This window comes from Symphalangus syndactylus, chromosome 11 (assembly GCF_028878055.3).
Source record: "Symphalangus syndactylus isolate Jambi chromosome 11, NHGRI_mSymSyn1-v2.1_pri, whole genome shotgun sequence".
NCBI lineage: Eukaryota > Metazoa > Chordata > Mammalia > Primates > Hylobatidae > Symphalangus > Symphalangus syndactylus.
This window is the reverse complement of record NC_072433.2, coordinates 61,657,613-61,670,037: the sequence shown is the minus strand read 5'-3', so window position 1 is coordinate 61,670,037 and position 12,425 is coordinate 61,657,613. Positions and strand designations below refer to the sequence as shown.

At 49.8% G+C, this 12,425-nt stretch overlaps 1 protein-coding gene across 7 annotated transcripts in view; it reads left to right on the top strand.

Moving 5' to 3' along the window:
• Positions 1–12,425, top strand: part of EEF2K (eukaryotic elongation factor 2 kinase) — an 87,167-nt gene that overhangs the window by 42,207 nt on the left and 32,535 nt on the right. For 5 of the 7 annotated variants that reach the window (XM_055232642.2, XM_055232644.2, XM_055232647.2 and 2 more), the window contains 4 exons: positions 1,225–1,325; positions 4,854–4,914; positions 6,742–6,779; positions 7,239–7,410. In XM_055232642.2, the coding sequence (XP_055088617.1) occupies positions 1,225–1,325; positions 4,854–4,914; positions 6,742–6,779; positions 7,239–7,410 (372 nt within the window). The remainder of the gene's footprint in view (positions 1–1,224; positions 1,326–4,853; positions 4,915–6,741; positions 6,780–7,238; positions 7,411–12,425) is intronic. The other 2 variants (XM_055232648.2, XM_063612073.1) reach the window with 1 other exon arrangement.

Genomic DNA, 12,425 nt, shown 5'->3' with positions numbered 1-12,425 from the left:
TTTTTTTGTTTGTTTGTTTTTTGTTTTTTGTTTTTTTGTTTTTTTTGAGACGGAGTCTCGCTCTGTCCCCCAGGCTGGAGTGCAGTGGCGCGATCTCAGCTCACTGCAAGCTCCGCCTCCCGGGTTCACGCCATTCTCCTGCCTCAGCCTCCCCAGTAGCTGGGACTACAGGCGCCCGCCAACACGCCCGGCTAAGTTTTTGTATTTTTAGTAGAGATGGGGTTTCACCGTGTTAGCCAGGATGGTCTCGATCTCCTGACCTCGTGATCCGCCCGCCTCGGCCTCCCAAAGTGCTGGGATTACAGGCTTGAGCCACCGCGCCCGGCCAGAGGTCAAGAGTTTGACACCAGCCTGGCCAACATGACAAAACTCTGTCTCTACCAAAAAGTACAAAAATTAGCCAGGTATAGTGGTGTGCACCTGTAGGTCCAGCTACTCACAAGGCTTAGTTGGGAGAATCGCTTGAATCCAGGAGGCAGAGGTTGCAGTGAGCCGAGATTGGACCACTGCACTCCAGCCTCGGCGACAAAGTAAGACCCTGTCTCAAAAAAAAAAAAAAAAAAGAGGCCGGGCACAGTGGCTCACGCCTGTAATTTCAGCACTTTGGGAGGCCAAGGCGGGTGGATCACTTGAGGTCAGGAGTTCAAGACCAGCCAGGCCAATGTGGTGAAACCTTGTTTCTATCAAAAAATGCAAAAAGTAGCCGTGCGTGGTGGCGGGCGCCTATAATCCAGCTACTTGGGAGGCTGAGGCATGAGAATCGCTTGAACACAGGAGGTGGAGGTTGCAGCGAGCCAAGATCACGTCACCACACTCCAGCCTGGGTGACAGAGTGAGACTCTGTTTTTATATATATACACGTTATACTCTGTTTCTATATATGTATTGTGTGTGTGTATATATATATATCCTATATTATATATATATAATGAAATGTTAGCCAACCTGAATGAGGGAATGGTATCCTATTTTCATTCTCAACTCTTTAATCCAAGTGTTGTGTAGTTAAGATGTGCCATTTCTGCCCACAGGGAGGCTGTGCCTGTGAGTGCAGATAGGTTCTTTTGGGGACTGTGTTCCTGAAAGGCTACTAGACAGGAGTCTCTCTCTGTCCTGATACTGTCAGCCTCTCCAGAGGAAATAACAGGGTGGGAGGAGTCCGTGTTGTCCCCAAAGCCCCTGACCTGGGCCTGATGTTCCTACCTTCCGCTTTGCCTTCCACAGGAAGCCTGGAAGCACGCAATCCAGAAGGCCAAGCACATGCCCGACCCCTGGGCTGAGTTCCACCTGGAAGATATTGCCACCGAACGTGCTACTCGACACAGGTCAGCAGCTTGTGTGGAGTCTCGAGGAGTCCTAGGGGCTATACGTCCAGCTTCTGCTCCCAATCAGTGAGGCCTAAGTACTCTTGGGGGTCAGGGGAAGGGAGTAATCATAACAGCAGCTAATATTGGAGTGCTAGTGCATGCTTAAGGCCCGGTGCATTACCTCCCTGAATCCTTCTCGTGGTTCTCACAAGGTACCTATTAGACAGGCTAGACTGAGCTAGTTTTTTTAAATTGTTGCAGATCTCTGGCCGGGTGAAGTGGCTCTCACCTGTAATCCCAGCACTTTGGGAGGCTGAGATGGGCAGATCACTTGAGGTCAGGAGTTCAAGTCCAGCCTGGCCAACATGGTGAAACCCCATCTCTACTAAAAATACAAAAATTAGCCATAGCCAAGCGTGGTGGCTGGCACCTATAATCCCAGCTACTCAGGAGGCTGAGGCAGGAGAATCGCTTGAACCCAGAAGTGGAGGTTGCAGTGAGCTGATATAGCACTGCTGCACTCCAACCTGGGCGTCAGAGTAACACTCCATATCAAAAATAAAATAAAATTGTTGCAAATCTCTAAAACATTTTCCAGTATATTGATTGAAGAAAGTCCATTTATAAGTAGACCCACGCACTTCAAACCCATGTCATTCAGGCATCAACTATACTTGCCCTGGGCCGGTGCCAACTGTGCAGCTCTGGAGAGCTTTCCTACCTCTGAGCCTAGGGGAGGTTAACCTGCCAGGCCTCTGCTTGTTTTTCCTGGTGGACGCATGAGGCTCTGGGAAACCTGTTCTCACGGAGGGTGGGGTGTTCTGGAGTCTGCCCCGGCTGAGAGGTGCGCCAAGGGAAACCTCCAACTAGAGTTAAGAACACCTCAGCCCCGAGGGAGGTTTCAAACTTTAGGGATCCATTGAGCTGAGGAGATTTCTACCAGGCAAACTTGTGTGAGGCCTGGCCAGGCCCAGGGGCTGATTTACTCAGGGAAAGGAGAGATGGAAATGTTCCCCGAACCCTCTCCAAGCTCTCTCTGCCTTAGGTATGCACCTATCTGTGGCAAAAACAAACTTAATTTCACCTACTGTACCCTTACAACACAGAATGCTTCTGTGAGCTCAAAAGGTGTGGAGGTTTCTCCCCGCCCACAAGCAAGAAATGAGATCTGCAGTGGACACCAGCAGATGTGCCTCTAATTCTGTTCCTCTAATTGAAGGAATTAGAGGAGTTTTGAATTGGGTATCCTATGATTCAACTCAATTCTGACACCATCTACCTGGAGATAGCATCAGATCCCACAGGTTGAAGGCTCAGTCCTCCAAGACCGTCCCCGACTTTCACTACTGATAGCAAGCCCCAAGTCGTTTCACCTGTGCTTCTGACCAGCTATAAATCAGGGTTCCCATGAACCCCTCCTTGGGTTTGATTAACTTGCTGGAGCAGCTCACGGAACTCAGGGAAACACTTACTCATATTTACTGGTTTATTATAAAGGATGTTACAAAGGGTACAGAAGAAGACTGGGCATGGTGGCTCATGCCTGTAATCCCAGCACTTTAGGAGGCCGAGGTGAGTGGATCACTTGAGGTCAGGAGTTTGAGACCAGCCTGACCAACATGGTGAAACCCTGTCTCTTCTAAAAATTTAGCCAGGCGTGGTGGTGGGTGACTGTAATCCCAGCTACCCAGGAGGCTGAGGCAGGAGACTTGCTTGAACCCTGGGAGACAGAGGTTGCAGTGAGCTGAGATTGTGCCACTACACTCCAGCCTGGGTGACAGAGTGAGACTCAGTCTCAAAAAAAAAAAAACGTCACTTTGGAGATTCCAAGGACTTTCAGAGTTGCATGCCAGGAAATGGAATCTAAAACAAAATATATATTTACCATCACACAACCTGGTACTGGGGCTCAGAAAATGAAACCCCAAAGTGAAGGCTTCAGAAATAGCCTCTCTCTGACCTTCTCCTGCCCTCCTGTCTCTCACCCCTCATTGTCCCCTTAAGCAAGCCATAGAAACTAGAATTGGCCGGGTGCGATGGCTCACGCCTGTAATCCCAGCACTTTGGGAGGCTGAGGCAGGCGGATCACGAGATCAGGAGTTCGAGACCAGCCTGGCCAATATGGCAGGCACACCTGTAATCCCAGCTACTCGGAAGGCTGAAGCAGGAGAATCACTTGAACCCAAGAAGCAGAGGTTGTAGTGAGCCAAGATTGCTCCACTGCACTCCAGCCTGGGTGACAGGGAGATTCTGTGTCAAAAAAAAAAAAAAAAAAAAATTATCTAACCTTACATGAGCTTTCTGTGCAATAGCTGGCCATAAATAAATTATGGAATGAGACCCTCATTCCAAAGGGGTCCTACCCCACACACAAGAGAAGGAAATGCTATAACAGAGTGGCCAGGAAGAATCAGAACAGGCCTTGCTGGCCCACTCAGTCTGTTTACCATTAGCTCATCCCTTTTTGCCCAGTCACATGCTCCACGCCATCCCTGCTTCACTGAACCTCAGCATAAAATCGGATTGGTTCTTCTGTATCTTTGAGTCTTCATTCTGAAGGCTTCCGCGTCACATAAAATTGGGCTGTTGTCTATGACCCTTATGATGGGGAGGAAAGAGATCACTCCTTTCTACCCACACACCGGCAGCCCTTCTCCTGTCTAGACTCAGAGACGGGACCCTTACCCACCACTGTGTGTGGCTGTTACTTCTCGGGAGATGTGCCCAACTGCCTGGCAAGATTGAGGGCACCACCACCACCTCCCCTCCCTGGGCCATGCCGTTTGTTACGGAGACCAGTTATGATCAGGATATTATTTATTCAGTCATTCATCCACCTTGTATATTTATTTTATGTATGTATTTATTTTTATTTTTATTTTTTATTTTTTGAGATGGAGTCTCGCTCTGTCGCCCAGGCTGGAGTGTAATGGTGCGATCTTGGCTCACTGCAACCTCTGCCTCCCGGGTTCAAGCGATTCTCCTGCCTCAGGATTACAGGCTAGGATTACAGGCATGTGCCACCACGCTCTGCTAATTTTTGTATTTTTAGTAGAGACACAGTTTCACCATGTTGGTCAGGCAGGTCTCGAACTCCTGACCTCGTGATCCACGTGCCCCAGCCTCCCAAAGTGCTGGGATTATAGGCGTGAGCCACTGCGCCCAGCCATGTGTATTTATTAAGCATCCACACACACCGGGAACTGGATGACTAAGACAGACATGGGTCTGCTTTTGTGGGGTTACAGTCCAGTGGGGGCCCCAGATGGAGAACAAGCCAGTAAAAAGCACAGCAATGAGTGCTGGGGATATGGAAATGGGGGACATGGTAGAGAGGGAACAGTGGGTTTGAGGAAAGGATTGAGACCAGTGTGTTGGGACAGTGTCTCCAACCCAACCCAGGAGGTTGGCTGGGCTATGGGCCAAGGTGGAGAGTGGGTTGGTTCTGAGGTCAGTGGGGAGCCCAGAAGGGTCTTTGGCCTTTACCCAGTGAGGAACAGGACCATGTGATGGACGCTGTGCCCTGTGGTGGATGGGTCTCTGCAGGTACAACGCTGTCACCGGGGAATGGCTGGATGATGAAGTTCTGATCAAGATGGCATCTCAGGTGAGCAGGGCATTGAGCCCCGTGGGGACAGGGCTAAGCAAAGACTTTCTGCAGCTGACTTTGGTCTGTGCGCCCTTCTCTCCCACTCCCACTTTATTTAATTTTTGTAACTTCGGGGGATTCTTTGTTACTGTTTATTGGTTGCAGCCAGCATTTTTTTTTTTTTTTTGAGACAGGGTCTCACTCTATTGCCCAGGAGTGCAGTGGCATGATCACAGCTCACTGTAGCCTTGACCTCCTGGGCTCAAGCCATCCTCCCACCTTAGCCTCCCAAGCAGCCGGGACCACAAGTACACACCACCACACCTGGCTAATTTTTTAATTTTTTATAGAGACTTGGGTTCCACTATGTTGCCCAGGCTGGTCTCAAACTCCTGGGCTCAAATGATCCTCCTGCCTCGGCCTCTCAGAGTGCCAGGATTATAGGCATGAGCCACCACACCTGTCTCTACTAAAAATACAACCAGCCTTTTGAAGAAAAAAAAAAAAAAGACTAGAAAATAGAGTATTTCCTGCATATTGAGGTTAGGATTGCTTTGTGAAACTTTGTTTTAGTGTAATATACAATATACACAGAAAAGTGTACAGCTTGCTGAGTTGTCACAAAATGAGCATACTGCCTTACCAGCGGCCCGTATCAACAAACAGAAGGTAACCAGCCTGCCCAAGCCCCTCTCAGTCACTCCTCCCATACCCACAGGGTAAGCACCCCTCTGAATTCTATCACCCTAGATTACTTTTGCCTATTTTTTTTTTGCTTCATATAAGTGGGGGGACATACAACAGGTATTCTTTTTTAGAGACAGGGTCTTGCTCTGCTGCCCAGGCTGGGGTGTAAGGGTACATGATCTTGCCTCACTGCAGCCCTGAACTCCTGGGCTCAAGCAATTCTCCCACCTCAGCCTCCTGAGTAGCTTGGACTACAGGCATGCCCCATCACACCCAGTCAATTTTTTCAAATTTTTTTTTGGAGATAGAGTTTTGCTCTTGTTGCCCAGGCTGGAGTGCAATGGTGCGATCTTGGCTTACCACAACCTCTGCCTCCTGGGTTCAAGCAATTCTCCTGCCTCAGCCTCTCGAGTAGCTAGGATTACAAGCATGCACCACCACGCCCGGCTAATTTTTCTATTTTTAGTAGAGAAAGGGTTTCTCCATATTGGTCATGCTGGTCTTGAACTCCCAGCATCAGGTGATCCGCCCACTTTGGCCTCCCAAAGTGCTGGGATTACAGGCATGAGCCACTGTGCCCAACCTTAAAATTTTTTTAGAGAGGGAGGTCTTGCTATGTTGCCCAGGCTGGTCTTGATCTCTTGGCCTGAAGCAATCCTTCTGCCCCAGCCTCCCAAAATTCTGGGATTACAGGCATAAGCCGCTGCTCCTGGCGCTGCAGGTGTTCTTTTGGTCAACACTTTGCATTGATTACCATCGTTGCGTGGTATTTCATTGAAGGAATACACCTGGTTGATTTTTCCAGTATCTTGTTGTTGGACAGATAGGTTGTCTCCACTTTTTTTCTCTTACAGTCAGGGCTGTGAAAACGTCCTCTGAGATGCACTGTCCCTCCCCCATCATCCTGCCCCTGTGGGTTCTTCCCCTCAGCTAGGGTGGAGGAGTGGGGGGTCCTTGTTATCCTGGCAGCCTCTGGGTTGGAAGGCCTCTATGGCTTTGGTGCTGTGACATAGAAGGGAGATCCCCGGGGATTTCAGGATTGAGATGAGGCCCAGGGCACCCATTTGATGGGTGGCATGCAAGGGGAGCACCTCCTGTCTTAGGGTCCCTTTTTGGTGGGGCATGGGGACTGATAACACTCTGTGTGGTGTCTTTCAGCCCTTTGGCCGAGGAGCAATGAGGGAGTGCTTCCGGACGTAAGTGACTCAGCCTGGCTCTTGGGGCCCTGCCCAGAGTCCCCCCAGGCTCCTAAGAGCTGAGGCATTGGGACATTTTCAGCCAAGGAATGGAGCCAGGGGCCTCTGCCTTCTTGTAGCCCAGGTTCCTGTCCATCTGGTCTCCCTTGGGCCACACGTTGGGCCTGGCTGTGACGATGGGCTCAGGAAGAACAGGGAACACCCCACTCACCTCTGCCCTGGTGTTGGGAGGTCAAGGGAAATGGGATAGGAGACCTTTAACAGTGACCTTTAATCCCCCTGTCCCAGCTCTTTGAGGGATGCAGAGGGGTGGGGATGTCCTTCCTACCTCCTACATTTTGTTCCTGCTGCCAGCCACCCAGCCAGGTCAGACAGGGTCTTGCTGTCCTGAGGACCAGGGCTGTGTCCCTGGTGAACCCCAGAGTACCCAGGTAGGCCCCCTGCTGCCTCTCTCCACAGGAAGAAGCTCTCCAACTTCCTGCACGCCCAGCAGTGGAAGGGAGCCTCCAACTACGTGGCGAAGCGCTACATTGAGCCCGTAGACCGGGATGTGTACTTTGAGGACGTGCGTCTACAGATGGAGGCCAAGCTCTGGGGGGAGGAGTATAATCGGCATAAGCCTCCCAAGCAGGTGCGTGGCCCCACTACCTGCCCCCTTTCCATGCCAGGGCAGCTGGGCACAGTGTCTGGGAAAGAGGGCCATGGTGAATCCCTCTTTCACCTTGTGTCACCTACCACCAAGGCTGGAGTGCAGTGGCATGATCTTGGCTCACTGCAACCTCCATCTCCTGGATTCAAGTGATTCTCCTGCCTCAGCCACCCCAGTAGCTGGGATTACAGGTGCCTACCACCACTCCTGGCTAATTTTTGTATTTTTAGCAGAGGTGGGGTTTCACCATGTTGGCCAGGCTGGTCTCGAACTCCTGACCTCAAGTGATCTGCCTGACTTGGCCTCCCAAAGTGCTGGGATTACAGGTGTGAGCCACCACACCCGGACTCTTTCACCTTCTTAATAGTAGCTAATAACAACCACTGTTTACTGAGCATGATGAACCAAGTCATTTATTTTTTTTTGAGACAGGATCTTTTTTGATTGCCCAGGCCAGAGTGCAGTGGCATGATTACAGCTCACTGCAGCCTCAACCTCCTGGGCTTAAACAATCCTCCCAGCTCGGCCTCCTGAGTAGCTGGGACTACAGGGGTATGCCACCATGTCTAGCTAATTTTTGTCTTTTCTGTAGAGAAAGGGTTTTGCCATGTTGCCCAGGCTGGTCTCAAACTTCTGGCCTCAAGCAATTCGTCCACCTCAGCCTCCCAAAGGGCTGTGATTACAGGCGTGAGCCATTGCACCTATTCCAGAGTCATTTATTCCTAAAAACAGCTCTGAGATTGGAATGTTTTTATCCTCAGTTACAGATGGGATCTATTAGTCAGGATTTTTGTTTGCAAATGACAGAAACCCACTCAATCTGCTTAATCCAAAAAGGGAATTCATTGCGTTATGTAACTGAAAAATAATGCTGGCCACAGGCACAGCTGGATTCAGGATTAAACTGAGGTTGTCAGAATCTTCCTCCATCTCTGGCCTGGGTGTTCTTCTGGGTTGGCATCTTTCTCAGCTAGCCTCTGCACTAGTGGTAGCACTCTGGCCCCCAGCAGGCCCAAGTTCTTGTTGGAATGACAAAACCTATTTCCCCAGAAGTTCCAATAAAAGTCCCAGAGCTGGGTTTCATTGGCTCTGATTAAGTCAGATCACTATTGCCGAGCCAATCACAGTGGCCAAGGGGTGGGGATATGCAGATTGGGCACACCCTAGCCATGCGCCTGTCCTTAGAGCTAGGAATGTAGGTGTTCCACCCAGACCACAGGGACTGAGACTGGAAAAGGTGAGATTCCCAAGAAAAAGCAGAAGAAAGAGCTGGGAATGTATATTAGTCCGTTTTCACACTGCTGATAAAGACATACCCAAGACTGGGTAATTTATAAAAGAAAAAGAGGTTTAATGGACAGATAGTTCCACGTGGCTGGGGAGGCTTCACAATCATGGCGGAAGGCAAAAGGCACATCTTACCTGGTGGCAGACAAGAGAGATTGAGGACCAAGCAAAAGAGGTTTCCCCTTATAAAACCATTAGATCTTGTGAGACTTATTCACTGTCATGAGAACAGTATGGGGGAAACCACCCCCATGATTCAATTATCTCCTACCAGGTCCCTCCCACAACACGTGGGAATTATGGGAGCTTCAATTCAAGATGAGCTTTGAGTGAGGACACAGCCAAACCATATCAGAGTGGATACTATGTCTGCTCTTTGGGGAACCCTGGGCTCAAAGAGGCTAAATGACTTGCCCAACCAGGCAGAGCTGGAGCCAGGGCTCAAATGCAGGCTTTTCAACCCCCTGCTAGGTTGGCACCTTCATTTGAGCCCCTAGGGTGATGAGTGACTGAGGCCAAGCAGAATTCCCTGTTGCCTTTTGGCATTTGAGGAAGGATCCATGCCTCTGCCCTGCGTGAGCCCACAGCTCAGATCTTCCACAGCTTGAGCATCTACTACATACAAGGCACAGTCTCCTGGGTGTGCAGAATTTATTGAGCACCTGCTGTTTGCAGAGTCCTTGATGAAGCATACCTGGGGCAGGCGCAAGAAGCCACAGTCCCCACCCTGGGGGGCTGTGGCTTCCTCTGCAATTTGCGGCCCTCCAGCCTGGCCTCCTTTCTCTTCCTCCACAAGCTTGTTGCTGTCCCAAAACCATGGCCCTGGCTGTGGGCTTGGCCGGCATCTTGTGTCACCGTGGTGCTTGCGTGGCTAGCTCCTTCTTGTAATTCAGGTCTCAGATCCTGTGTCACCTCCTCAGCCAGCCCATCTCAGACCACCCTTAAGAAGCGGTCCCTCTACCCCAGTCACCTCTGCCACATCATTCTAGCTTTTTTTTTCTGTTCTTTGGAGCAGTTAGTGTGTCATTCATTTAGTTAATATTTTAGGTGCTTCTCTCCCCTAAAGGCAGAGATTTTATTTTATCTTGTTCTCTGCTGTCTCCTAGCACCTAGGTGTCCAGTAAATAATAATGTGGTAGGCCAGGTGCAGTGGCTCACGCCTGTAGTCCCAGCACTTTGGGAGGCTGAGGTGGGCGGATCACCTGAGGTCAGGAGTTTGAGACCAGCCTGACCAACATGGTGAAACTCCCGTCTTTACTAAATATACAAAATTAGCCCGGCTTGGTGGCAGGCGCCTGTAATCCCAGCTACTTGGGAGGCTGAGGCAGGAGAATCGCTTGAACCCGAGAGGCGGAGGCTGCAGTGAGCTGAGATTGGACCATTGCACTCCAGCCTGGGTGACAGAGCAAGACTCCATCCCCAAATAGTAGTAGTAGTAATAATAATAATGTGGTTGACTTAAGGGAGGGAGAGGGACATGGTTGTTTGAGGAGGTGCTGGCTGTCCACTGTGGCTGTGCCACTTGCCCCTCGCCCAGGGAGCCCTCTGGCTGAGCAGGTGGCCCTGCTGTAAGTTTCCTTGTAGAGATGGAACCAGCCTTTGGGGCGGAACCCTCTGAGAACTACCCCTCCCTGCCTTCCCCTCAGGCCCGTTCTCAGAACCAACTGAGGCCTCGTTTGGGGCATGTTCTCACGTCTCAGATCAGTACCCTTCAACCTCTGCAGCTGTTGTCTGCATGTCTGGTGACCCACTCTCCATGGATGGTCGTTTCCTTGGGAAACCTGGACCTAATCCTCCCAAGGGGTGGCATTGAGGGGGACGTGAGGACCAAAGATGAGTCCTTGTGTAACAGGGCAAGAGGTGCAAGCTAGAGTCCCTAATCTCCCCTGCTCCACTTTACAAACCATATGCACTATTTATACATTTTATTCTGTGTACAAAATTAAACATAGACTTTGTAAAAACAAAAAAAATTCGGCAAGGAATGTCAAAGTTCCCTATAATTTCCCATTGCAGGGAGAAAACTGCTGTTCAGGGGTTGGTTTATATTTCTCTAGAATTGTAGCTCCTGATAAAAAATAAAATGAGTTGCCAGGCACAGTGGCTCGTGCTTGTAATCTCAGCACTTTGGGAGGCCCAGGGGGGCGGATCACTTGAGGTCAGGAGTTCAAGACCAGCCTGGCCAACATGGTAAAACCCGTCTCTACTAAAAATACAAAAATTAGCCAGACATGGTGGTGGGTGACTGTAGTCCCAACTACTTGAGAGGCTAAGACAGAGAAATTGCTTGAACCTGGGAGGCAGAGGTTGCAATGAGCCAAGATTGTGCCACTGCAGTCCAGCCTGGGCAACAGAGTGAGACTCTGTCTCAATAAAATAGAAAATAAAATAAAAGCAAACATTGCCTGGCTCCTTTTTGCATCAATAAATTTAATTCACAGACTAAGCCTGAGACCTTCTTTATGCAGGTAAGGAAACTGAGGCACAGGGAGGTGAAATTCAGAAATGTTCCCAAATTCACAGTTTTACTGTAAGGCATAGTCTAAGTTGCTTAGCAAACAGACTCACAAATATGTGTGGATGTGAAATGGTTTCTTTTTCACTTGTGTGGAGGTCTTGCATTGGTGGGTGGCTTGGGGTAGGCTTATGCCTCATCTCCTTGAAGCCATCTAGAGAACTCGTTCCTTTGGTCTTTCTTCTCTGCCATCCCCTCAGGGGTTTGCCATGGAGCACATAATCAATTCTGGCTCCCAAGCAGAGTCCACCTTACAGGTCAGGCTGGAGTTACATCATTGCAATGCTCACTTCTCATTGGCTGGGCACAGTCATGTGGCCACACTTAGCTGCAAGGGAAGCTTAGCAATGTCATACCTAGTGGGTGGCTGTGTACCCTTTTAAAACTCAGAGGAAAACAGAGCTGAGCACAATGGCTGCAGCTTGTGATCCTAATGCTCTGGGAGGATGCTGGAAGACAAGAGGATTGCTTGAGGCCAGTTCTTGAGGCCAGTTCAAGATCAGCCTAAGCAACATAGTGAGACCTCATCTCTATAAAAAAAATTTAGATATGAGCCATGTGTAGTGACACATGCCTGTAGTCCTAGCTTCTTGGGAGACTGAGGTGGGAGGATCACTTGAGCCGAGAAGTTTAAGGCTGTAATGAGCCATGATTATGACACTGCACTCCAGCCTGGGCGACAGAGTGAGACTCTGTCTTGAAAAAAAAAATTTTTTTTATTTTAGAGACAGGGTCTCACTCTGTCGCCCAGGCTGGAGTGCAGTGACGTGATCTTGGCTCACTGCAACCAATACTTCCTGGGTTAAAGTGATTCTTCTGCCTCAATGCCCTGAGTAGATGGGATTATAGGCATACGCAAGGACGCCCAGCTAATTTTTGTATTTTTATTAATTTTTTTTTTTGAGACGGAGTTTTGCTCTTGTTGCCCAGGGCTGGGGTGTAGTGGTGCAGTCTTGGCTCACTGCAACCTCCGCCTCCTGGATTCAAGCGATTCTCCTGCCTCAGCCTCCTGAGTAGCTGGGATTACAGGCATGTGCCACCATGCCTGGCTAATTTTGTATTTTTGTTGGAAACAGGGTTTCACCATGTTGGCCACGGTTGGTCTCGAATTCCTGGCCTCAGGTGATCCACCCACCTTGGCCTCCCAAAGTGCTGGGATTACAGGTGTGAGCCACCACGCCCAGCCTTAATTTTT